The sequence below is a fragment of the Caenorhabditis remanei genome, chromosome II (genome assembly GCF_010183535.1).
Source record: "Caenorhabditis remanei strain PX506 chromosome II, whole genome shotgun sequence".
In the NCBI taxonomy this organism is placed as follows: Eukaryota; Metazoa; Nematoda; class Chromadorea; order Rhabditida; family Rhabditidae; genus Caenorhabditis; species Caenorhabditis remanei.
Window position 1 is genome coordinate 16,250,547 of NC_071329.1, and position 26,543 is coordinate 16,277,089.

Genomic DNA, 26,543 nt, shown 5'->3' on the forward strand with positions numbered 1-26,543 from the left:
CCAAGGAATTTTTAGACTGAAAAATACGAGAAAAGGAAGGAAAAAAGTTATTATACTCGCTAAAATGCCCTGTTTTTCCATTTTCTACATTATACTTCGAAAAACTTTTTTGCTTTTTTTTTGGTTTTTCTATTCCCAAAGTGTTAGTAAAAATACAAAAACACTTTTTCTTGTCTCTTATTTGTATTTTTAGTGATTACAACGGAAAAATTCCGAATTTCCGATTTTTGAAATTTTCATCAATTCTTAGACCTGCAATTTTAACAAAATTGGCGAAAAAATGCACGAGAAATGCGTCAGTATTGTTGCTTGCGCATCGTCACTGTAATGGACCGTGAGCTCGACCAACTGTTGGAACACGTTGAAATGGACAATGAACAAGTCACATTCGAAATGAAAGTGCGAATTTTGAAAATGGTCGGATGCGGGAAGGAGAAGTTGAAACGCTTCGATGAATCAATGAAAGATTTATCGGATGTTGTGTTGGTTGTGAAGGATATTAAGTTTTATACATTGAGAATGGTGAGAAATGTGAATAATGTCATTGTGGACATCAAACTTTCATTTCAGTTCCTCTCTATCCAATCCTCGTATTTCAAATCTCTTTTTCTCGGAAATTTTGAAGAATCTCAGAAATCGGAGGTGACACTCACTGGAATCGATCCAGAAGATTTTCAGAATTTTCTTGAACTTATTCATGGTGAACCTTCTGTTGATGGTAGGGGTTTTGAAACTTTTGTCATTTCAATGAACTAGTGTTTACAGATGCCACTGTCGATGGAATTCTTCACTTGGCGGACATGTATGACGCACCGACTGCTATCAAAAGATGCGAGGAGTTTCTTCTGAGGGACAGCAAAAAGACACTGAAAACTAAACTGCAAATTTCGACACGATACAATTTGAAGATCTTGAAGGTACCTCGATTGAAAGTGTTATTCTGATAATCAGGTGGATTTTTCCAGGAAAAATGTCTCTCGGAGATCAAAACTCTCGACGATATTCGCTCAGTGATGCCAGATAAGATCGAGGAAATGGATCCTGCAGTCTCGAGAGCTCTTCTTCAGAAAGCATTGGAATTTCGCTAAATCCAATTTCCTTTGATTTTTCCTATATTCCACTTTTATTTCTTGTTTGTTTCTAGATTTCTGTCTGATACTGTCCTACAGCTTTACTGGTTTCGTACCAATTTTTATTCTTGAAATATAGTTTATTGTCATATGAAGTCCCTTACGTCGTCGGGTTACTGTAGATGATCGGAATTGCTCAGAAAGTTTTCTGAAGGTAGAGCGTTTGATAGTAAGTGGTAAATATAAAAGTAATCAGGCTGTTCCCAGTGTAATCTTTTCAATAAACATGATAAAATTAGACGTGCCCTGATTTTCTGACATTCCCCTTTTATTCGTCTCATTTGATCAAATCAGTTCCTGTTTTTTAGAAATGAATTTTCGAACTAGTCGTCTGATAACTGCTCTTTTTGTCTTACTCCAACTAATCGTCTGCTCCCAAAATCACAAATTTAGTGAAATTTTGAAAAAGATAGGAAAACGATATAATGGCAATCCGGCTTTGGAAGAGATGTTGGGTGAGTATTCAACTACAGTATCCTGGGTTACTGTAGCGTTTTCAATGAAATGACGAAATGACGTTTTGTTGTTGTTTACGTCGACTGTGGGCGACGCGGCTCGCGTCGCGTGCGCTCTCATGGCGAGACCCGTCGGCGGCTGCCGCACGTGTGCCTTTACTACAGTAACCTGAAAATAAGTTTTTACTGTACTCCATCGATTTTCGGTGAATTTCTTCTGCCGATAACTGGAAATCTAGGGTTTTGAGAGAACGCCGCAGACTTTTCAGATGTTTTCCGTGATTGGACAGTGATGTTGCGTCCGGTGAACAACTTCGACGACGAAATGCTTCCTTGAGCGGAAACTGATGACCATTTCGCGTCTACTTCGTTGAAAACCCACTTCTGGCGTGGTTTCCCTGTGAATAGGGGCTAAACTTACAGGTTTCTTCCTTCTACCTGTCTCCAAACTTCTTGCTGCTCCTGTTGGAGGCTTCTGATACCATCCCTAGCCTGCGTAGGGGCTAAACTTACTATTTTTCTGCTTACTGACCATCCCTTGACTGCGAAGGGGGTGTATGTACGCGAATCTTCTGTACATACCACTTCCATGCTCGCGTCCGAGCGCTGTCTCTGCCTTGCACCTACGGCAAGTCATCCCTAGTGACTATAGGGGGAGCGGACACAGTCACGATGCTGTTCTCACCTCGCTATGTCCGTGTCGACCTTGCGGACCATCCCTGCTTTGAGGGGCTTGTGTATACAGGCTTGCTGTTCTCACCTTACTTCATGCTCTGAAGCGGAGCAAATATCTTCACTTTCCGTCCGATCAGCTGTACTTCGACGACCATCGCGAATGGAAAAATTGTCTCATCACATTCTGCTATCTCGCGACAACAGAAATGCAATGGTTTTAGTTGTGGAGAATGCTTTCACACTCAGTTACAGATTGAAACTGCGAGACCTGAGAGTTGTGGGGTTCGTTTGAGAGATGACGCGGTGGTCATCCCATGTTCAAACTTCCCGCACCGCTCTGTACCAGGACCTCGATAAATTTACCTTTTGTGTGATAGTGTGCAGCTGTGTAGGTGTTCTTTGTCGTTGAACTATTCCTTGACTGTTGACGATGCCAGATTGTCGTTTGCGTGTCGAAGTACCAAATGTGCTTCGTACCAGCTGAAACGGGATAACCGAGGGGGAGCTCTGCCGGCGGGAATAACCGGACAGAGAAACAATAACGAGTTTAAACGGGCCGAAAAACTGTTGTGCACACAGTTTTGTTAAGAGGGGAAAGAAGAAAGGACCGATGGACCAAAATGAGAAGGATCCACCAGCTATTCCACGAAGAGCTCTAGAAGACTGCCCGTTGTGCAGGGATAGTGCACATAGACTTGCCGATTGCCCACAATTCCCTAGTAAACTAGAGAAACTCCAGCAATTCAGAAGACGTCAGATATGCTGTACGTGCGGAGATCTTCAGTGTTCGCGGATCAATTGCCCAAAGGCGATGGAGCAATGTCAAATCTGCAAAGGCAAGCAAGAATACGGAAAAACCTTGCATCTCTCAGAGATCTGCATCTTTGAGTCGCATGTCTCAAAGAGACCAAACACGTCGGAGTTCAGACGTCCAAGATTCTCGGCGCAACGCCCCAGATCCAAGTCGCCAGCTAAGGAAACTCCAGTTCCAGCTCCAGCACCAGTAGCTGCACCAGCTCAAAATCAGCATTCTATGATGCCACAACAACAGTATCATCAGCAACCGAGTAAGTAAATAACATAAGAGATCTATCAAACTGAATACGAGATCAGATTAAAAATAAATAAATAAATAAAAATATTTCAGTGATGCCAGCTGGTCCAACTTACGGCCCAGGGTACCCGATGAACCCGATGGTTCCAGCTCAGCAATTTCAATATCAACAACCACAACAGATGGTTCCGATGCAGATGCAACCGATGCCACAACAACAGTATGGCTACTATCAACAACAGTCGGGTCCGGCAAATCCACCAAATCACCATCATCAGTAGCCGTAATCCTTTATCTCCCATCTCTTTATTCACCTTTATTGTAATAACTTTAATTTCCCCTCGTCTTTACTCTAGTATAATATCTTCACTCTCTAGTATAACTAAAAATTAAATATAGTAACTCGTAGACAAAACCCCAATTAGGTACTCTATCCCAACTCGTAGTAACTTCTCAAATAAGTCCTCGTAAAGGACACACCTCTTTATCTATCCTTTCTTTCATTTCTTACTTTATTTCCCTTTCATTGTTTACAATTGTTAAAGTACATCCGTAGCGGAAAAACCCGCCTTGAGGATACTGTTCGTCTGTTGTCGGGCCAGACACCCGAAGTGTGTCTTTTCAAAATAAAGCACACATCTGTTGAACATTTCGTCAACTGGTCTTTGCAAGCATTTCAAAGAACACGTCACACGTAACACGTCAAACAAAACTCTGTAAAATGGATAAATTCTCTAATAGTCATGGTGGAGTAATGACACGGACAGAGACCATAAAGGTTCACTGTAGTAGGAAGGAGTAACCGTTGGGGTCGACACCAACGGGAGCTCTACCAAACTTCCGCACTATTAGCCTAGCGATCGATAGGATAAACCTTTCCGAGTCCAATCGTACTTCGCGAGTACGGTCGTTACAAAACCTACTGACTTATGGTTATAAAAGGTGCTAAACAAGATTATATTAAACAAGATTATATTAAACAAGATGACATTAAACAAGATTGTATTAAACTAGATTTGGTTATGAACTCTGCCGTTACTCTCTCCTTCTCTTTCCTCTCGTCCTGTCTTATTCTCCTCTTCTCTATCTCTTCCTCTTTTTCCTCTCTTGGTCTTTCGACCCCCTTTTACGTATAATCAAATTTATTTCAGACTCTTTTTCTCTTCAACTGGTATCGTGCATCAATGGCTCCGACTCATCGGATCCAGACCTTGGCTCAACGAGCAGGACGCCTCAAGTCCTGCATCACAAAAGTAATAGAAGGATCGAAACAAGTCTTGGAATACGTGGATCAATGGGAAGCCGATAGAAAGGCAGCCTGTAGGGCCGCTGAACAGAACAACAAAGGTCATCCCAACCCTGATCTAGCTGTAACAACTGATGCTCTTAATACGTTGATATCAATGGAAACCCAGTTGGACGGGTTACCTCAAATCCTTCGGGACAAAGCAACCAAGTTGGTAAAGGAGGCAGAAGAAGACAATGAAGAGTGGGAAGAACTTGAAAATCTATGCAAAATCGCCGTCGAAGAACGAGAAGATCAACGAAAGCATTTGCTCATCGCGGTAAAAGCAAAGATTGAAATGTTTCGAGAACTCCACGAGGCGAGCGAGGAACAAGTCCCGCCGCCACCTCTGTCTCCCCAACAAGCAGTGATGTGCGGAAATAAAAATTTCGGAAACTTCGGAACTCGGAAATTTTCCGAATTTTTTTTTCGGAAATTTCGGAAACGTTTCTTTTTTCCGACTTCTCTGTTTCGGAAATTTCGGAACTCGGAAATTTTCCGAAATTTTTTTTTCGGAAATTTCGGAAATTCCGGAAATTCCGGAAATCATTGTTTAGCCGGCCCGTCATTTGACAAGTAGATAAATTTTGATGCTGAAAACCATAATTTTCAATTAATTGCAATAAAAACGCATGAAAGATCAGCGAAAGCTGTACTCTATTGGGAAATATGAATATTAAAAACAAATAAAATTTGAAAATTCAAATGTTTCTCGAATTATTCGCGAGACCAATGTAATTTTTTCAGCATGTGCGTTTTAAACTACAGTACTGTTTTGTTTCCGAAATTTCCGAAATGTTTTTTCGGAAATTTCGGAAACGTTTTCTTTTTCCGAAATTATTTCCGGAAATCGGAAATTTCCGAAATTTCCGAAAAAATATTTCGGAAATTTTCCGACGGAAAAAAGTTCCGAAAAAAGTCGGAAATTTCGGAAATTTCGGAATTTCCGATTTCCGTTCCGCACATCCCTGCCAACAAGTGCTACATATCATGGCGGAATCAATCGACGCTCCAAACCAGGAGCCGTTGGTAGCCTCTCCCATGAAATTTCCTCTGTACCAAGAACTCTATATGGCCAACTCAGCCGAAACAAATGAGATATCGGATCTCTTGGCGGAGGATCTCCAGTTGCCGAAAAGTACTCAGAACTTATACATTGACGGCACACAGGAGATGAATTCCAGGCTTCCGGAGACTCCGATCCTTAATGGAACTATTCCTACTAACCCCGAGCTCGGAGGTAACGCCAACCAGCAGGTTGACTCTCGTCAAAGAATTCAGCAAAACAGAGTAGATACTCATAATCCAGCAGCGGCTGATATTAACCATTTAACCTTCCAAAGTCCAGCGGGACAAGTAAGAGTAGGAAACCGACTCATAAGTGAATTTAATAGGAGAAATTCGTCAGCAGAAAGGCCATCTCCAAGACCCAATAACGGATACTCGAACTTCGAAGAGAATATCCAAAGACAATACCAGAGTAGAAACATAAACGGAAACCCCTACTCCGACTACAATCATCATCAAAGACAAAGCCGCCTTGAAAATCAGTATAACCCAAACTATCAAACTTATAATAACCAGTATTATAACGAACATAATCAAGTATACAATTCACAAAGAACTGGAGATATCTTGCAAGCTCCAGCGAATAGATGCGAAGTATGCAACGGAAACCACAAAATCTCGGTATGCACTGCAGATGAAGAAATGATCGCGAGAGTATGCTTAGAGAATGGAAGATGTCCAAAATGCAGAGTAGGCAGACACTCGATACAAGAATGCCCCATATTCTATTTGTTGAATAAACAGACAAAAAACGATGAGAATATTAACGCAGAAACGAGACAACAGAGCCGTCACAGTAACCAAGAATACCAAGAACATGACAGAACCTCATCACAACAGCAAAGACAAAACACACAGACTCAATATTCTGAAAGAAGAAAGGAAATATCAGAGAGAGATTTAGCAAGACACGTAGCTACGATCAAGCCATTCACAGGAATCGTCTCAGAATACGCTTCCTTCCGTAACATCATGACAGATTATCTGGAATCGGAAACTATATCCCTAGCCGTAAGACGAGACACATTAATGCAAAAAATTAGCGGGGATGCCGCGGTTCAAAAGTCTATTCTTAATGATCCTGGAAAAGCAATCGAAACGACAATGAGAAACTTCAATAGGACTTATAAAAGAAAAGACTCAACTTCAGTCAGAAATCAGTTTGAAAAGATAATTGTGTCAGACGACAGCATCGACACATTCATCAAGTCGCTTGCTCTATCAAGGAGTCTCCACGACAAGGTCCTGGAAGAGGAGCCACATGGATTCGAGTATCATTCGACGAAAGCACTGCTAGGCCGAATGCCAGATGCAGTACGTGCCATGTGTAACAAGATGTTACGGAACGAAACACTTACCACAGAAAAGATTTACGAAAAGGCTGAAGAACATCTTGAGAATCAAATCGAAGACGCCGAGATCACAGGAAGATCGGCGAACCAGACTATAAAAAAATGGAAAACAGAATTGCACGTAACTCAGTCAGAAACCGACTCAAAAGAAGAAGAAGACAAAGAAACCGATGATGAAAATTCAGCAGAGGTATTTGCCTTTGGAGCAAGAAGGGAGAAATCAAAGTCTCAAAGCACAAAATCATCCCACTTCCAACAAGCCAAAGGTGATCAAATCGGATCGGAAGTCCATAATTCCCCAAAACTCAATCAGACAACACAGTCTCAACTTCCAGCTCAATCTCAAAATCATCAATATATGAGCTCTCAAACCCCATATCAGCCAAATACGCCAACCCAACATCAATTTCCACAATCTCAACAAATCAATAATCAGTTGAACCCATACAGTCATCAGCACATTCAGTATCCACCTCAGATGAGCTTAAACCAGAACCAAGTCCATACTCAATCTCCAGTTCCAGCAAGCACGAATTACTGGAACCCGCAACCCAGTAACATAAATTACTATGCTAATCCACCACCGCATCAGCAATTCTTCCAGAACCAACAGTGTAACGGGCCAAACAAAATTATGAATCAGAGTCAAGACCCAAGAAATCATACTCAACAGACGGGATATAACCCAGTGCCTCAGAGCAACAATAGTCCAGCGTCGTTCGGACAACGCCAGCAAAGATCGAACAACGCCGCGTGGTTCAAAGAAAACGGCTCACCACCATCGGTGGGACACTCAACGGGCACACAACTGTCTATCCAAGAAGAAGCTATGAAACCATTGACGGATTGCCAAAATCCGGAACGTTATAAGCTGGGACCAGGTCCTAATATTGCACTCATGCGTTATACCTTCCCAAGGGAATATGACGAAGAGTCATACTGTCAAATATGCGGAAAGGGACATAAGTTGGTTCGATGCTTGTTAAGCAGCTCGAACGTCCGGAAATGGATCGATGAAAAGAAAGCTTGTAGCAACTGCGCCTCTCGAACTCACAACGTCACCGAGTGTATCTCACAAGTCAGTTGCTTCTACTGCTGCGGTAAACACCACACAGCAGCATGTAAACTAAAAGAAGCTTATAGAGACTACCGGAACTATCCTCCATCCGCAGCGACACCAAATGGAATCGAGTTTTTTCGTGCCCAACAACACTAAAAATAAATCAATCTTCATAACCTCAAATTCAAAAGAAACAGAGCCAAAAAGGGCAACCAAGTCATTAATGTTATTAAAAGATACACCGAAAATGGTGGATACATCATCAGCGTATGAGAATAAACCAGAATACCCGTCTAAATACATAAAAAACACATCCAGTGACATCCTCGTTAGTACTTCGTATACCAATACTAAAGAAAAGATCTCAAGAGCAAACCAATTATATACAGAGAGCACCACTATCACTCCCCTTGATAGTTCTGCGGGAAATGCCTCCAACAAAGCATATACAAATGAGACAGTCCAACAAACACGTGATATTCTCCTCGTTAGTCCGTCGGAAAATACACTCTTTGATACTACTAGTCTATATGAGGACGCCACGCTAGTGGATAAAGAAACGAGAATCAATCAAATCACTCATACGCTACAAACAGATTCATTCGAACCAACAGAACTAAATACCAATGAAGAAGACATCTCTCTCCCACTGACAACACTACAAATGTCCAATAACTACCAAATTCTAACTCTAGTAGATACAGGAGCAAGCATAACACTAATTGCTGATCAAGCAGCTCAAGAGCTCGGACTGAAAGTAGCACAAGAGATCAAGTTAACAGTAAACGGCTACAGAAGCAAGAGCAGAAACTCCAGCAAAATCTACGAGATGACAATCAAAGGCGGAACACTTGAATATAAAACCTTCGTAGCTGGAGTACCAGACCTACCAGAAATCAGATACGAAACCCCTGTCTTTAGTGACGAAGATAACCAAGAACTAGGAATATATGGACTAAGCAATACAGACGTGATACCCAGTAAAAAGTTTGAAAAGAAGCGCATCGGAATGATCCTGGGAAATGACATCCTCCCGCATTTCATCAGAGGATCGCAAAGAATCTGCTTACCTTCAGGGAGATACGTCGAACTGAGTCCATTTGCCAAAATGACATTCCCAAGAGCCAGACACTGCCCAGTGATGGAAACAACCACTGGAGATATCACAGCCGGACCACAAAATAAAAGAAAAGAACAGTCCATCAATACACTCATGGCTCAGAAATATGGAAGAGCAGGCGAAGACGAACTAACCGATCTAATTCTGCAACTTTGGAAAAGCGAAAACTGTGAAGTAGAGTCAGCTACCCAGAGAGAGGAAGAATACCTCGACCAACGCCGACTCCTACAATGGTTCGAAGACACACTACAGACCACGGAAGATGGTCAAATCGCTGTAGCACTTCCATGGAACGGAAAAGAGGCTCGCATGGGAACTAATAAAAACTTAGCGTATAAAAGACTGACGTGTTTGATCAAGAAACTTCGAAACAATCCGAATCTATTGAGAGAATACAACAAGATCATTAATAACCAGTTGAAAGAAGGAATAGTTGAACGCGTTACACCAGAGATGCAAAAACAAGGAAGGAGTTATTACGCTCCACAAAATGCAGTCTTTAAAGCAAACTCGGCAAATACGAAAGTGAGAATCGTGGGAGACTCATCTTCACATCAGAAAGGACAGCTGTCCCTCAACGAGTGCGTATTCGAAGGCCCAAACATGCTGCGAACGGCCCCAGGATTACATCTGAGACACCGAATCGATCAATTCCCAATCGTGGGCGACATTGCTCGCGCATTTCATCAAGTAAGACTACAAGAAAAAGATAGAAACGCCACCAAGTGGTTGTGGGTAGACGACATTGAGAAACCACCTACGGGAGACAATCTGGTGGAGTATAGGTTCACCAGGATCCCCTTCGGGATGCGTTGCTCTCCTTTCCTGTTGGCAGCGACTATCCGACACTATCTATTGATGGCAGCCAGCGTGCTGAGTATTGAAATCGACAAAAATCTATATGTAGATAATATCATGGTCTCAACAAATTATGCAGAAGAAGTACTTCCAAAAATCAAAGGTATCCAGCAAGAATTCAGTGTCATGAGCATGCCGGTGAGAGAGTTCGGAACAAACTACCACCCAGCTCAATTAGAAATACCCGAAGAAGACAGAGCCGAATCACACATTTCAAAATTCTTGGGATACAGCTGGAATACGACAGAAGACACAATCACGGTAACAATCCCCGAGCCATCTGATAACAGACCAACAAAGCGTGAGATAGCTTCGTTTTTCGCACGGACATTCGATCCAATGGGATACTCATCTCCATTGCATGTAAAGATAAAGAGATTCGTACAAAAGATCTGGCTGAACGGACTGGATTGGAAAGAACCCCTTACAGATAAACTGAACAAAGAGTGGGAAATCATCAAAAAACAATACAAAGACACTGCACTCATTATTCCAAGAAAACTAAGACAACAGTTCTATCCAAACGAACGTCCAGAGATTGTAGTGTTCTGTGACGCCTCTCAATACACATACGCATGTGCAGTATACATGATATATCGTCACGAAGATGGGTCGGTAGAGTCTAACTTAGTCGGATCAAAATCAAAAGTCAGGCCAACTAGTGGAGCTGACTGGACCATTCCAAGACTCGAATTACTAGCAATGGAAATCGGACTGAGATACAGTGAAAGCTTAATCAAGGAATTACCAGAAAAGGACAAACCATTATCTTTGGACGTATTCAGCGATTCCATTATTGCGTTGTATTGGATCCTCACAGAAGAACAAAAGAAACAGTAGGTCAACAACAGAGTGACCACAGTACATGAAGTAAATAAGACAATGAAAGAGATGGGATTGGAAGTATCATACCATCATGTAGCGACAGACAGAAACCCGGCGGATCTAGCAACAAGAGGAATGGACTCTACATCTCTACAAAACTGTAGTTTCTGGCTAAACGGCCCTAGTTTCCTTTACGACTCGAAAGAGAAGTGGGAAACCAAGCTGGAAGGAGAAATCCGGTGTCCCTTCGAAGACCAAGATGAGATACAGCACGAAATGAGAATCGCCACTAATCCCAAGAATAGGACGATTCGACAGAAAAAGAAGGCGTCAGCGATGGCTAACCTTGTAATGGTAGAAACTAGTGTAAACGTGACAGCGATAACGTCAAAAAAGGAGAAGACACTCCTTGAGAAATACACATCGTTCGTACCGTTTGAGTACACTAACTCGCTATCGTCACTGACTAGGATCACACACTTAGTCTTAAAGTTCATAAACTCAATAACAAGAAACAAAAGATTGAATAGCAAACGGTTGAGAGAATATCAAGAATGCAATAAAATTGTGAATACGGTAGAGCGTGAAATAAGGCAACGCCGACTAGCTAGACTTACAGTGTTCACTGAGCACTATAAAGAAGCGGAAAGCCAGAATTGGACATTCAAGAAATCCCTCGAACCCTTCCAGTCAGAAGACGGATTGTGGAGAACAAAGAAGCACTATCAATCACCAAACATCCCACTGGAGACAAGCGAACCAATTCTAGTTCACAGAGAACACAAACTAGCAGCCATGCTCATGGAGGAAATCCATAAAGAAAACGTCCATCTACCAGCCAACTATCTAGTAACCGCCTTAAGAACCAAATATTGGATACAAACCGATGGAAGACTAGCTCGGACTACGATATCCAAATGTGTAGCATGCAGAAAAGTAAAAGCATTCCCGTACCACTACCCGTATAGCAAGTGTCTAAAGAATAACAGGACCGTCCCGTCTACTCCCTTCGCCAAAGTAGGCTTGGATTTTTTCGGCCCCATACAATACAAAACCAAAAACTACAATGAATTGGAAAAAGGATACGTATTGATCTACACTTGCCTATCCACGAGATGCACTCACTTGGAGATATGTGCAGACAGCTCAACTTCAAGTTATTTAAACGCATTGAAAGCAGTATTCGCCCAAAGAGGGGTCCCCAATTATATATTCTCGGACAATGCACAAACTTTCTTGCTAGGAGAAAGAATCCTAAAGGAGGATATCAAGAACTACGAACCAGAATCAAAACTAATCAACTTCCTGGCTCAGCACGAAATCAACTTCCGCCACATCACCCCATTAGCACCCTGGCAGGGAGGTGTATATGAAAGAATTGTCGGTATCGCAAAAAAGCAGTTTCGGAAAGAAATTGGAAGACAGATATTCACCTTCCCTGAGCTGCACTCGATAATGAAAAGGGTTGAAGGAGCGATTAATTCAAGACCTCTAATCAAAAATCCAGCAGAAATTGACGACGTACCAGCGTTACGCCCGATCGACTTCCTACTACTAGCAGTACTTCTCGAAGTACCCAATGATAATGATACCTTGAAAGGGGACATTCTGTATGACCCTACAGTCAGCACAACTGAGAAAGAGACTCGAGAACACATAACTAAACTGGACAAAGTCCTGGAAAAACTCTGGAAACTATGGTCAACGTCCTACTTACTGTTGCTAAGGGAAAACGCAAACAAGAATAACCGATTTAGTAAGGGACCGCCAAAAGTTGGACAAATCGTGCTAATTCAAGAAGAGATGCTGCCAAGACACACATGGCCCATTGGGAAAATCACCAAATTATTAGGGACACCCCCAAGCGTACAATCAGTTGAAGTACTGTATAAAGGATCCATCAAAGACAGAGCGGTCAACCAGTTGATCCCTCTCGAAATCGAAGAAGACGACGAGATGTTACAAATCCCAGAAAATACGACACACAGGTCCAAGAATCAAGAACAAGCTATAAAACCTACAAGAATACAGCCACCAAGAAAAGCCAAAGACCGAATACAGTATTCCCCAGATTCCGACTCGGAATAACTCAGTTATCCCGAGGTCGAACCTCCCCAGGGGGAGGGAGTGTTGTGGAAACTGACGTTCCACAAGTTGAGCAAGCACGGTTGACGAGAATCAAAGAGTAATAATGCTCGGTCAAACTATCGGGCATAACCGAAGCATAATAATATAAACCACAATTCATTAAGATAATATTATATTTGTTAATCTGTTCCAATCCATTCTTCTTCCCTCTTTCAGATCTTTCAGGTCACGTCGTCACCCGTCCCTGCTGCCCGTTCTTCCTCTCGCTCCGTATATCTACACCAGGCTGTCTGCGTCTCTCTCTCGGAGGGCTGCTATCGTTTGGTTCGTGGCGAGACCGCTCGTGTCGCGAGGAGGAGAAGAGACGTTTTTCGCGTTGGGTGGTTGTTGACTTGTATATTTAAAAATGATCTTTATGATTCTTTCTCCTCATCGTTACTTTCTAATAATTAATCTGATAATAAAAGTGACCTCTTGAGCTGAATGTCACAAGTCTAACTTCCCTTCTATCTGTAATTCTTTCATAATATCCGGCAGCGAATCGGATCTCCTTTTAGGCCATCTTCTATCCCCGGTTAAGGAGTTAAAGTATTCTCCTTTCTCCTTTACGTTTAATAAACCTGTTAAAACGTAGATTGTTCTTTCTTGCCCATTTCAGGTACACTCTTTTATTCACACACAGAACTTCAACCTTCAAAGGAATCTTCTTCAACTTCATCTCTTCTTCGTCTTACTTCGTCTCTTGAATTAGCATTAGCTCCACTAAGATTCATCCTTGTAGTCATTCGTCTGTTAACGTAGTCGTCTATCTGCGACTCTCCGTGCAATTGCTAGTTCTTCTTGCACACCTTTCGCGCACTCGTCAGCCCTTGGTGCGCTCTTCAGTCTAATCAGCAGTAACCTAGTTTATTCAAGTTTATCTTAATCTTGTCCTTCTTATGAATGACAAAATCGAATTCGGTATCTCGATCTTGGTAGTACCGACACGTCTATTAACGATACAAAATATTATGTGAGAGTTTATCGAGACTTCCAACCTGGAGAAATCATTCCCAAGAGGGTTGAAAATGAAAACAAGCTTGGAGTTCCATACAATCTGGATCAATATGGCTTTCAAGCTCCAGAGACTTATATTTTGGAGGCTGGTGACGTGCCACTCGTAGATGTGAACGGAGAGCTTCTTCGTCTCGATACGGATCTAGTTGAAGATATTGAAAAACGAATTTTGAGAAATTATGAATCGGCGTTGGCACTTAAAAACAAGCAGATTGCTTATCATCGTCATTCCCTTCTTCCATTCCATTATCGCCGTCACAACTTGAGTCCTCCGTATACCTGTTATATTCAATTGACGGTGTCTTCTAAAGGAACCAAAAAGCAGATTCAGAGATACATGTATACAAAGAGACTTCATGAAGCAGCAAAACAACTCAACACAATTCTATTTGGAGGTAGACAAGGCGTTATTCAAGTTCGAGATTTTTCAATGCCTTGGTGTTCGATGTTGAGATTGCCAGTTGGATTCAAAATTAGAGTGAAATGCATAGAAAATGTAATGGATATGTCATTGCGATATAACCAAATACTTTCATTGATCGACAGTTCCAGTTTTCCACTGAATAAGGTCACTATCTTTGCTATATTTGAGGCCGATATCGGTGTGAATGATTTCCATTTACCAGCAATTAGAAGTGCGAAATTATTAAAAATAAAAGATGGTAGTTATCAGGCCGATTTGCCATTATTGCTCAGAACTCTCCCAAATCAAACTGTCATTTTGATATATTCTATAATTACTTTTCAAGCCGATGAATATTTTGCGTTGGCAAGGAGCTGGCTCAATGACAAGCGACCTGTTGGAACTTGTTATTTTTTTCCAATCCTGGAAGAAGAAATAGTTAGAGAACTTGTGAGATTGATTAGAACTCGCATGGAAAACGCGAAGAGAACGAAAAGGTTTGGTATTAGAATGATCTTTGTTTCCAATCAATTACATAACCATTTTCAGATGTGTAACCGTTTCCATGGGACACGAAAACAGGTTGGAAGTGTTTTATGTGCCAGCTAAAACTCACAGAAATCCCGAAGTTCGACGTTCTTTATATAAATGGGTTCTCAATATGAGAGTTGTTCGAGTTCGATGAAGGCTAATTTTTACGAGTGAATATCAGCCTTCTTCAGTTTCTAATGCTTTTGTTTCTCACTCTGCTTTTCAATTTCTTCAGTTTTATGTTGACTCAATCACACTTTATTTACACTTCTGATAAACATTTTTCATCAAGATTCAAGTTGAACAGCGAATTTATTACAAAATCATTCATCCCGTTTCACAATTTTCCTTTTCACTATGAACTCTCCCATATGTTGTTCGGTCTGCTGGATATCTGAATTCTTGTTCACACTGATCTCAATCAAGAAGTAACTGTTCATTGGTACATTCATGGTTAGGTCATGTTCCCTGATTCCTACTTTCAACTTACCCATCTCGATTCCGTCAAGTTCTTCCTTGATCACTTTCTTTACTTCCAAATTCGGTTTTGTCGTAACACAAAATGAGAAGCTTTTTCTACATCACGCCTATTTGTTTGGCAGTTTTTCATCAAGTGAATGTAATAGTTATCTTCAAACACCACAAATGCATGTTTGAAGAGAATCTTACTATTTTGCAACTTTTTGAAGATAGTGAGCCAAGGGGAATAATATAAGATATGCGAGATGACTAGTGTCTTAAGAAATAGTAATTCCTCGGTCATTTCTCAACGAAAACTATCGAAATGGTGCGAAAAATTTGACCAGAATTGCAAAAAATACAAAAATAGTGTTGCAAAATTTGTGTTTGCGCGAGAATTCTTGGGTTAAAAGTTGCGGACACTGTTTGCGCGCGAAACCAAAAAAGGAGAGACGCAGAGAAAAGCAGAGACCGCCAAGTTGTTGCAAACCGTACCTTTTGAAACAAATTGAGAAATTTCAAACAAATAAAAAACAAAATGAATTGAATAATCGGGTAAAATCGCGCTCTACCGAAACCGACGGAAATTGTGTGCAAATTTTCAACGGCATTTCAGTGGAGCGAAGTTATAAGAAACGTGCTAATAGTAGAAACGTAGTAAAACTAACATTTTCAGATTACAACTAGCCATCCGAATTTCCTCTATCCGCTTCAAGAAGATTTTTAAACTTTTGATGTTATGTATAATTTTATGAAATTGATCAGCTATGTAAATTATTCCTGTCAGTTAATTATCATAAAGATACCAAACGATCATTCGAAAATGCATATAAAGGGACAGAAGTCAACACTTCTCATCAAAAATGAACTGGTTCATAATCATTTCTTTATTCTTCATTTGGAATATCCAAGAATGTCACTGCTGTGTGAAATGGAGAAGGAGTGCAGATTATTGCGAGTGCTCCGATGTTACTGATATCATTCTTCCCTCATTTGACTCAGGTTTGTATGAGCCCAATAAATCTTATTTCATAAATTGATTTAATTTCAGATAGAAATGACATACTAATTAGTGAGAGAGTTGGTTGCGTTAGAAATATTACTTGCCAAGATAGTTATTTGACGTATGGCACAACTACTTTTAGTACATCGGAAATCGTTCGCCCTGCTGATAGTCATAAAGATAGTAAAGCAGTGAGTTCAATCCTAAATATGTTTTGATTCAAATTTCACTTATAGTATCTGAACAGTGCTAATCTTCAAACTGGCGTACTAACAGGATCTGTTGATGTATATTCTTTGTTTGGAGTTACATGTGAGAACAGGAAATGGTATGCAACCAAATACCCTTTCGGAATACATTATTATACGAATGACTCCAAACAAAAATTCCTTTATGAAGGTTTGGATGGAAAAAGATCGGAAATCGAAAGTATTGTGTGGTAAGTTGAATGTTTGGCTCTATTCCAGTTTAGATGTCCTTTAAAAACTCACACGTCCCAAAAAACACTTAAACGTCCTTTCAACCTCTAATTTTTTTTAAACGTCCTTTCAAAAGTTTAGACGTCCCAAAAAACGTTTAAACGTCCCATAAAATGTTTAGACTCCCTTGAAATCCCAAAACATAGTTCTGAAGATTTCGACGTCCCAAAAAACATTAAGACGTCCCTTAAACACTTTCAGTGATTTTTAGTGCTGAAGGGACGTCTCAATATTTTTTGGAACGTTTAAATGTTTTTGGGACATCTAAATGTTTTGTGGGACGTCTAATTATTTAAAACCAAATTTCGGGATTTCAAGGGACGTCTCAAAATTTTATGGGACGTCTGAACGTTTTTTGAGACGTCTAAATGTTTTTTGGGACGTCTAAACATTTTTGAACATATTTGGGATCCGAAAGGACGTTTGAATGTTTCAAAGGACGTCAAAGTGTTTTTTGGGACGTTCAAGTTTTCAAAGGACATCTAAACTGGAATAGAGCCGAATGTTTTTTTGCTTGAATTGATTTTGCTTTTGCAGCCTCCCTATTGAGCCCCCATGCAGGTGCTCCGATGTTACTGATATTATTCTACCATCATTTGACTCAGGTTTGTATGAGCCCAATAAATCTTATTTCATAAATTGATTTAATTTCAGATAGAAATGACATACTAATTAGTGAGAAAGTTGGTTGCGTTAGAAATATTACTTGCCAAGATAGTTATTTGACGTATGGCACAACTACTTTTAGTACATCGGAAATCGTTCGCCCTGCTGATAGTCATAAAGATAGTAAAGCAGTGAGTTCAATCCTAAATATATTTCGATTCAAATTTCACTTATAGTATCTGAACAGTGCTAATCTTCAAACTGGCGTACTAACAGGATCTGTTGATGTATATTCTTTGTTTGGAGTTACATGTGAGAACAAGAAATGGTATGCAACCAAATACCCTTTCGGAATACATTATTATACGAATGACTCCAAACAAAAATTCCTATATGAAGGTTTGGATGGAAAAAGATCGGAAATCGAAAGTATTGTGTGGTAAGTTCAATGTTTTTTGCTTGAAATTCTTTTGCAAACTGGTATCGATATTGTATCCAAATGGGCCTCTGCCAACTCTCTCCCTCTTGCTCATACGAAAACTACTCTTCTACGGCTCGGTTCCAAAAACCCGGGTCATCTTTATAACATAGACTCCATCCCCATCACCGAATCTCCAGTAGTACGGTATTTAGGATTGTTAACAGATTCACACTTGAAATTTGATAGCCATATCGCCAAAACTTCTTCATTAGCTATCCTACGCTGCAACCAACTACTCAAGTCATTCCGATCTCGATCCCTTCCTCTCTACAAGCACCTATTCAACACCTATGTTCTTCCAGTTCTCGAATATTGCTCTTCTGTTTACTCTTCGTCTCCCTCTAGAATCCTCTCCCATAAACTTGAAAAACCTCTTCGATCGTTTACCAGAAAGGTTCTTCAAAGGTGTAACATACACTATACCTCCTATCTAAATCGTCTCGAGATTCTTGACTTATACTCCCTCCGTCACCGTCGTCTTAAATCACAATTAATTCTACTTTATAAAATCATTTGCGGCGCTACTTTTTTCCCTGAAATCCAGTCATATGTAAGACTGTCTAACTCTAACAGATGCCCCATGACACTCATTTGTATTAGGCCTCAAGTTAATGACTTTTTCTCTTCCACAGTCCCTATCTGGAATTCCATCACATCTAATTGCCCCGAATTTCTGTCACCCGGTAAATTCATCTCCCTCCTTGAACAATCCATTAACCGGTTTTGAATTATGAGCTTTCTCACCCCAATGTGTTATATCGCCCCCCCCCCCCCCCCCCCACTCGCCCCATTCTATTTTAACTGTCAGTCAAATGAACTTATTCTTTTTGAAACTTTCCCCACCAATACATCCACAATAATCGGTTTTAAATTTATCTTTCCCCAACCCTATCTTGCCATTATGATCCTCAATTTATACATTGCTCCCCCACCCCTACCCGGTCTTTCGCCTCGTGAGGGGCTTGATCAGGTCTCAAGTGTGAACTATTGATTTTTTCTTTGTGTCAATAAATTAAATTAAATTAAAATGATTTTGCTTTTGCAGCCTCCCTATTGAGCCCCCATGCAGGTGCTCCGATGTTACTGATATTATTCTACCATCATTTGACTCAGGTTTGTATGAGCCCAATAAATCTTATTTCATAAATTGATTTAATTTCAGATAGAAATGACATACTAATTAGTGAGAGAGTTGGTTGCGTTAGAAATATTACTTGCCAAGATAGTTATTTGACGTATGGCACAACTACTTTTAGTACATCGGAAATCGTTCGCCCTGCTGATAGTCATAAAGATAGTAAAGCAGTGAGTTCAATCCTAAATATGTTTTGATTCAAATTTCACTTATAGTATCTGAACAGTGCTAATCTTCAAACTGGCGTACTAACAGGATCTGTTGATGTATATTCTTTGTTTGGAGTTACATGTGAGAACAAGAAATGGTATGCAACCAAATACCCTTTCGGAATACATTATTATACAAATGACTCCAAACAAAAATTCCTTTATGAAGGTTTGGATGGAAAAAGATCGGAAATCGAAAGTATTGTGTGGTAAGTTCTCAGGGAATTTTGGGCAACTCGCCCACCATTTTGGGCAATTTGCCCAACAATTGGGCAGGCTTGCCGCCACGATGGCGGCAAGGCCGCCCAAATTGAGGGCGAATTGCCCATTTTATGTTGTTTCTAGCGTGCGCTTCGCTTGCTCCCCTCGTCGCGATCTATTCATTTAAGTAAAAAAAAACATAAGAACATTTATGGATTTAATCAGCATTTATTAATTCGTTCAAAAATACAAAATCAAATATAAAATTATGTATGTGAGAAGAATTGGTGAGAAAAGAAAGGGTTGAACGGGAACAAATTCTATCGGAGTAGTGGAGCGAACGGTGTGCAGTAGTTTGCTTCGACATTTCATTATAACGAGAAGTCTTTGGCAAGGGACCTGAAATTATATTTATAATAGTTTGTAGCAACAGTACTCCGTCTTCGAGGAGATTTCGCTTTTCATCATAACACTAGTATTAAGAGACGGTTTAGCGAAGGGAGAAGTCGAATCATGAGCTGTCGTGCCCACTATAAGATAACTTATTTGAATGAGTCGAATTCATGTGGCTAACATCAAAAGTCGATGTGCTGACAGTCAAATTAGTAGCTGTCGTTAGAAGTTTTGAAGAGAGAAGGTTTTAATTTCCATCGAGCAGTTTTCTGAAGTCCCAAATTATTTCATTTTGGATTAATCAAGTTTTTTTCACTTACGAATATCTCCTTTACTCTCGAATATAATCTTTTCCTGTAGTTTGAAACATGCATTTGATAGAATAGTGTATTTAAAACGAATAAAGTAGAAAAATAAGAAATAACGTGGCAGCAAATCTGATGATTTTCAGAGTGCAGTAGAGCGCATGTTTATAAAGTGGGCGAATTGCCTTACACATGGGCATCTTGCCCTACAAATGGGCATCTTGCCCTACTCCATCCTCACGCACACTCCCACTTCTTCCACCACACCCTCGCCCAACTCTTGCCCAACCCTTGCCCAGTGGGCAACCTGCCCAAAGTGAAGGCAATTCGCCGAAAATAGAAGCAAAACGCCGGCAAGGCGCCCAACCCTCGCCAAAAATTCCCTGTGTTGAATGTTTTGTTGCTTGAATTGATTTTGCTTTTGCAGCCTCCCTATTGAGCCCCCATGCAGGTGCTCCGATGTTACTGATATCATTCTTCCATCATTTGACTCAGGTTTGTATGAGCCCAATAAATCTTATTTCATAAATTGATTTAATTTCAGATAGAAATGACATACTAATTAGTGAGAGAGTTGGTTGCGTTAGAAATATTACTTGCCAAGATAGTTATTTGACGTATGGCACAACTACTTTTAGTACATCGGAAATCGTTCGCCCTGCTGATAGTCATAAAGATAGTAAAGCAGTGAGTTCAATCCTAAATATATTTCGATTCAAATTTCACTTATAGTATCTGAACAGTGCTAATCTTCAAACTGGCGTACTAACAGGATCTGTTGATGTATATTCTTTGTTTGGAGTTACATGTGAGAACAAGAAATGGTATGCAACCAAATACCCTTTCGGAATACATTATTATACGAATGACTCCAAACAAAAATTCCTATATGAAGGTTTGGATGGAAAAAGATCGGAAATCGAAAGTATTGTGTGGTAAGTTCAATGTTTTTTTGCTTGAATTGATTTTGCTTTTGCAGCCTCCCTATTGAGCGCCCATGATTTTGTTGTATGACTACAATTCTTTGTCTGAAATTGTTTATCGGGAAATAAAATAAAGATTCACTTTATTTGTCCCGTAATTGCTCTTTTCTTACAAGGAAATCGGGGGACTACGACACTTCGCAACTGCGACGTTTCGCAACCATGAAAATAGCAATGGTTCAACTTTGGTCAAAAAAAATTTCTGCTATCTAATTGATTTCGAATGTTCCCGGACCCCTTGGTACACTCAACATTATCAACTGACCCAAATATGCAAATACGGCTCAGTTGCGAAACGTCGCAGTTGTGAATTGTTGCAGGTGCGAAATGACTAGTTGCGAAGTGTCGTAGTTGCGAAACATACGTGAATTGCGAAGTGTCACAGTTGTGAATTGCAGCTGGACCGAGCAATTACTCATCGATTCAGATCAGTGCGAACAAGATTTCAGATATCGAGCAGACCGATAGGAGAGTTCACAGTAAAAATAGGCAAACGAGATTAATGGTTTTCAAGTAAATTTGCTATTCAACTTGAACCTTGATTCAAAATTTTTATTGAAGGTGAAAATAAAGAGTGAAAAGCAAATGCATTAGAAATCGTAAAAGCCTGATTTTCTGTCGGGAAAACTAGTCCCTCATTAAACGTGTACGACTCTCATGTTGAGAATCCATTTATATCCATGACATTTGAATTCGGGATCACTGTGAGTATCAGCTGGTACATAATACACTTCCAATCTGTTTGAGTGTCCCATGCAAACGGTTACACGTCTGAAAAATGTTTTTTAGTTGATTGGAAGCAAAGCTCATTCTGATGGCAAACCTTTTCGTTCTCTTCGTGTTTTCCATGCGAATTTTGATCAGTTTCAGAATTTCTCTAGCTGTTTCTTCTTCCCTTAGTGGAAACAAGTAACAAGTTCCAACAGGTCGTTTGTCATTAAACCAGCTTCTTACCAACGCAAAATACTCATCGGCGGGGTATGAGACATCAGAATAGGTCACAATAACAGTTTGATTCGGAACAGTTCTGAGCAATGGTAACAATACGGGTTCGATACTTATATAATGTATTTTTAACATCTTCGCACTTCTAATCGCTGGAAGGCGGAGATCATTCACACCAACACCGGCATCGATAATAGAATAAATATTGGCCTTATCCAGTGGAAAGCTGGAACTGTCGATCATTGAAAGCATTGCATTATATTTCAATGATAAATCGTATACATTGTCCATGCACTTGATTCTAATTTTGAATCCAACTGGTAATCTCAAAATAGAATACCAAGGCATCTGAAAGTCTCGAACTTGAATAACGCCTTTTCTACCTCCAAATAGAATTGTGTTGAGTTGCTTTGCTGCTTCATAAAGACTCTTCGTATACTTGTATCGTTGAATCCGCGGTTTGGTTCCTTTACTCGCCGCCGTCAATTGGATATAACAGGTATACGGTGGACTCAAGTTGTGACGGCGATAATGGAATGGAAGAAGGGCATGACGATGAAATGCAATTCCCTCGTGCAGCCTTTCAATTGAATAGTTAGATAGTCGGCGTATCCTAGCATTGTCTGCAATGTCTTGATTGTTGTTTTCTGGTATTTCTTCTACAGTAGCTTCCGTATCCATCGATTTGATTTTAAGTGCCAATGCCGCCTCATAGTTTCTCAAACTTCCTTTCTCTCTTTCTTCAATTTCATCCGTATCGTGACGAAAGGGCTCATCGTTCAACTCTTTGAGTGGGACGTCGCCAACCTCAAAAATATATCTCTCTGGAGCTTGAAAGCCATATTGATCCAGATCGTATAGAACTCCAATCTTATTTTCATTTTCAACCCTCTTGGGTATGATTCGATCAGATTAAAAGTCTCGATAGACTCCCAGAATGTAATTTGTATCGTTAATAGACGTCCAGGTACTACCAAGGCCGAGATGACGAATTCGAAGAGGTACTATTTTTTCAGTTGAGCGTATCGTCGATAGTCTTTGCGATATTTTGTTCCTGAAACGTTTAGTTGCGAATCAGAAAAACGCGTTTGAAAGACACTTACCTAACATTTGCTTCCATATAAAGTAAAACAACTTTAAGACTCTGGTACCGTAGCGGCTGGGTGTTCATTTCGAAATCTGAAATTAGCTGGAGTGCCGTCGGTTAGTAGGTAAGGAATCAATAACTGTAGAAAGGAGATGGAAAGAGAAGAGGGGACAATGAAAGAATGACGCTCGAGAACAATCTCTGCTGATGAGCCAGATGGTGCATCTTTTGCGTGCATACATAAATGGGCCATAAATCTGTCACCTGTGGCAAGACAGACATTGCTTCTAGGCAAATGTTGACGGCGTGGGAAAACCGAATTAAAACTACGAAAGCCAGCACAAAAATGAGAGGAATTCTGGAAAAATGGTAGACTGAAACTTTCGTTTCCGCATTTTAGTTTCCTTTTCAAATTCTTAAATAGGAAATAATTTCTGAGAACAGTTATCTTTACTAATGCATTCTTTTGGAGTTGAGCGCGTATGCGGTCCGTATTTCGTCCCTGCCTGACTACTTGTGTACACTATCCTTTTTCCAGATTCCAGAATTTCCGAATAGTCTTCGTAGTTTGAACACGGTTTTCCTACGTCGGCACAGCTACACTATTTGCCTTCTGGGTAGTAGCAAGGTCAGTCTAGTGACAGGGGATTATGAGCCACTTATGTATGCACACAACAGATGCGCCATCTGCTCCACCAGTAGAGAATGTTCTGGAGCGTCCCTCTAATAGCTCCTTTATCTCAGTGTCAAATAACTTTAGTAATGAAGTCTCCCCGACAGCTTCTGAGCTCTTACCTCCTTGGATCATCGAGAACATGTTACGTAAAGTCCCTTCCCGTTGCGGTTTTACTAGTCATGTTGTCAATTTCTATAGCATTAGAAACCGCGCTACCACCCTCGTTGTTCCGTTGTCCATTATCTACTCTGACCCTTTCCTCAACTCCAACTTTTGAAAGCGTTACCATAATCCTAAGTCCAAAAAAAGGATATTTACCTTCTAGGTCAGTCTAGTCACAGGTGATAGATTTATGACCCACTTATGTATGCACACAGCAGATGCACCATCTGCTCCACAAGCAGTGAATGTTCTGGAGCGTCATTCTCTCATTGTCCCCTCTTCTCTTTCCATCTCCTTCCCACAGTTATTGATTTCTTACCCATTAACCGACGCCACTCCACCTAATTTCAGATTTCGAAATGAAGACGCAGCCGCTACGATACCAGAGTCTTAAAGTTGTATTACTTTATATGGAAGCAAATGTTAGGTAAGTGTCTTTCGAATGGTTTTTCTGATTCACAACTAAACGTTTCAGGATCAAAATATCCCAGAGACTGCCAACAATAAGCTCAACAGAAAAACTCGTACCTCTTCGAATTCGGTATCTCACTCTCAGTAGTACCGGCACGTATATTAACTCTACAAATTATTATGTGGGAGTCTATCGAGACTTTCAACCTGATCAAGTCATTCCCAAGACCGTTCAGAATACAAATGACAGAGGCGGAGTCTCATCTGATCTGGATCAATATGGCTTTCGAGCTCCAGAGAGTTATATTCTGGAGGCTGGTGACGTGCCTCTCAAAGAGTTGAACGATGAGCCATTTCGTCACGATACCGATGAAATTGAAGAAAGAGATAAATTGATCTTGAGAAACTATGAGGCAGCGCTGGCACTTAAGAACAAATCGATGGATACGGAAGCTAATGTTGAAGAACTACCAGAGAATCAGAATCAAGGCATTGCAAACAATGATTGGATACGCCAACTATCTAACTATTCAGTTGAAAACCTGAACGAGGGTATTGCGTCTCAGCGTCATGCCCTTCTTCCATTCCATTATCGACGACATAACTTGACTCCACCGTATACCTGTTATATGCAATTGACTGTGACGTCTAAAGGAACCAAAAAGCAGATTCAACGATACATTTATACGAAGAGTATTTATGAAGCAGCAAGGCAACTCAATACAATTCTATTCGGAGGTAGACAATGCGTTATTCAAGTTCGATACTTTAAAATGCCATGGTGTTCAATTTTGAGATTGCCAGTTGGATTCAAAATTAGAATGGACAGTTTTTATGAGATATCATCGCGATATAATGCAATGCTTCCAATAATCGACAGTTCCAGCTTTCCACTGGATGAGGTCACTATCTCAGTTATATTTGAGGCCGATATCGGCGTGAATGATTTACATTTACCAGCAATTAAAAGTGCAAAGGTATTAAAAATAGAAGATGGTAGTGATCAGCCCGGTTTGTTACCATTTCTCAATACTGTCTCGAATCAAACTGTCATTTTTATATATTCTATGATCACTTTCCAAGCCGATGACTATTTTGCGTTTGCTCAGAGCTGGCTTAATAACAACCGACCCGTTGGAACTTGTTATTTGTTTGGAATCTGGATAGAAGCAACAGCTAGAGAACTTCTGAAAATGATTAGAACTCGCATGGAAAACACAAAGAGAACGAAAAGGTTTGACAATAGAATGAGTTCTTTCCCAATCAATTACAACCTTTTTCAGATGTGTAACCGTTTGCATGGGACACTCAAACAGATTGGAAGTTTATTATGTACCAGCTAAAACTCACAGTAATCCCGAACTCCGACGTAATGGTTATGAATGGGTTCTCACTATGAGAGTTGTTCGAGTTCGATGAGGATTCAGGAGGGACTAATTTTTCCGACAGAAATTGACTCTTTTCCAGTTTCTATGCTTTCTATGCTTTTGTATGTACTCTTCTATACTCTGTGCTTTATTTTTTTTACTTTTTTAATTATTGATTTGATCTGCTTTCAAATGTTTCTTTTTTATTGTACAAGGTACAGTACCGCTCAAAAGTATATTAAGTTTTGCCTTTTTCAGTTGAAAACGCCCAACTTTGAGACTTTGTCATGGTAATACTGATTGTCCCATCAAGTAGATTTTTAAAGAATCATACAAATCAAACATAGAACTCCATTTTTGTAGTTGACAACTTTTTTGTACGAACACTCCCTAGAGAGCTATGGTTATTTTTAGACGACAGCTCAAAAATCGCACTATTTTGCACTGAAATGGGTCGATTTGAGGGAGAAATTACTTTGACGATACGTAACTCTCTGGGAAGTGTCGGTACAAAAAAGTTGTCAACTACAAAAATGGAGTTCTACGTTTGATCTGTACGATCCATTAAAAATCTACTTGATGGGACAATCAGAATTACCATGACAAAGTCTCAAAGTTGGGTGTTTTCAACTGAAAAAGGCAAAACTTAATATACTTTTGAGCGGTACTGTACATTGCCTT

General features: G+C 40.2%; 5 protein-coding genes across 5 annotated transcripts; 4 read left to right on the plus strand and 1 right to left on the minus strand.

The window, feature by feature from the left end:
* Nucleotides 1-2,870: 2,870 nt before the first annotated feature.
* On the plus strand, nucleotides 2,871-3,595 carry GCK72_007338 (uncharacterized protein; the record flags this gene model as incomplete). The annotated part of the gene is made up of 2 exons (XM_053726121.1): nucleotides 2,871-3,327; nucleotides 3,408-3,595. The coding sequence occupies 2 exons, from the start codon at nucleotides 2,871-2,873 to the stop codon at nucleotides 3,593-3,595; spliced, it is 645 nt and encodes a 214-aa protein (XP_053590315.1).
* A 10,313-nt stretch (nucleotides 3,596-13,908) lies between these two features.
* On the plus strand, nucleotides 13,909-15,114 carry GCK72_007339 (uncharacterized protein; the record flags this gene model as incomplete). Its single annotated transcript, XM_053726122.1, has 3 exons — nucleotides 13,909-13,930; nucleotides 13,999-14,926; nucleotides 14,979-15,114. 3 exons carry the CDS (start codon nucleotides 13,909-13,911, stop codon nucleotides 15,112-15,114), a joined length of 1,086 nt encoding a protein of 361 aa, XP_053590316.1.
* Nucleotides 15,115-16,282: 1,168 nt separating this feature from the next.
* Nucleotides 16,283-21,170, plus strand: GCK72_007340 (uncharacterized protein; the record flags this gene model as incomplete). Its single annotated transcript, XM_053726123.1, has 12 exons — nucleotides 16,283-16,421; nucleotides 16,471-16,613; nucleotides 16,659-16,861; nucleotides 17,439-17,506; nucleotides 17,556-17,698; nucleotides 17,744-17,946; nucleotides 19,034-19,101; nucleotides 19,151-19,293; nucleotides 19,339-19,541; nucleotides 20,659-20,726; nucleotides 20,776-20,918; nucleotides 20,964-21,170. The coding sequence occupies 12 exons, from the start codon at nucleotides 16,283-16,285 to the stop codon at nucleotides 21,168-21,170; spliced, it is 1,731 nt and encodes a 576-aa protein (XP_053590317.1).
* A 682-nt stretch (nucleotides 21,171-21,852) lies between these two features.
* GCK72_007341 (uncharacterized protein) lies at nucleotides 21,853-23,330 on the minus strand (the record flags this gene model as incomplete). The annotated part of the gene is made up of 4 exons (XM_053726124.1): nucleotides 21,853-21,985; nucleotides 22,038-22,983; nucleotides 23,134-23,213; nucleotides 23,263-23,330. 4 exons carry the CDS (start codon nucleotides 23,328-23,330, stop codon nucleotides 21,853-21,855), a joined length of 1,227 nt encoding a protein of 408 aa, XP_053590318.1.
* Nucleotides 23,331-24,443: 1,113 nt separating this feature from the next.
* On the plus strand, nucleotides 24,444-25,914 carry GCK72_007342 (uncharacterized protein; the record flags this gene model as incomplete). The annotated part of the gene is made up of 3 exons (XM_003095159.2): nucleotides 24,444-24,511; nucleotides 24,560-25,729; nucleotides 25,779-25,914. The coding sequence occupies 3 exons, from the start codon at nucleotides 24,444-24,446 to the stop codon at nucleotides 25,912-25,914; spliced, it is 1,374 nt and encodes a 457-aa protein (XP_003095207.2).
* Nucleotides 25,915-26,543: the final 629 nt, after the last annotated feature.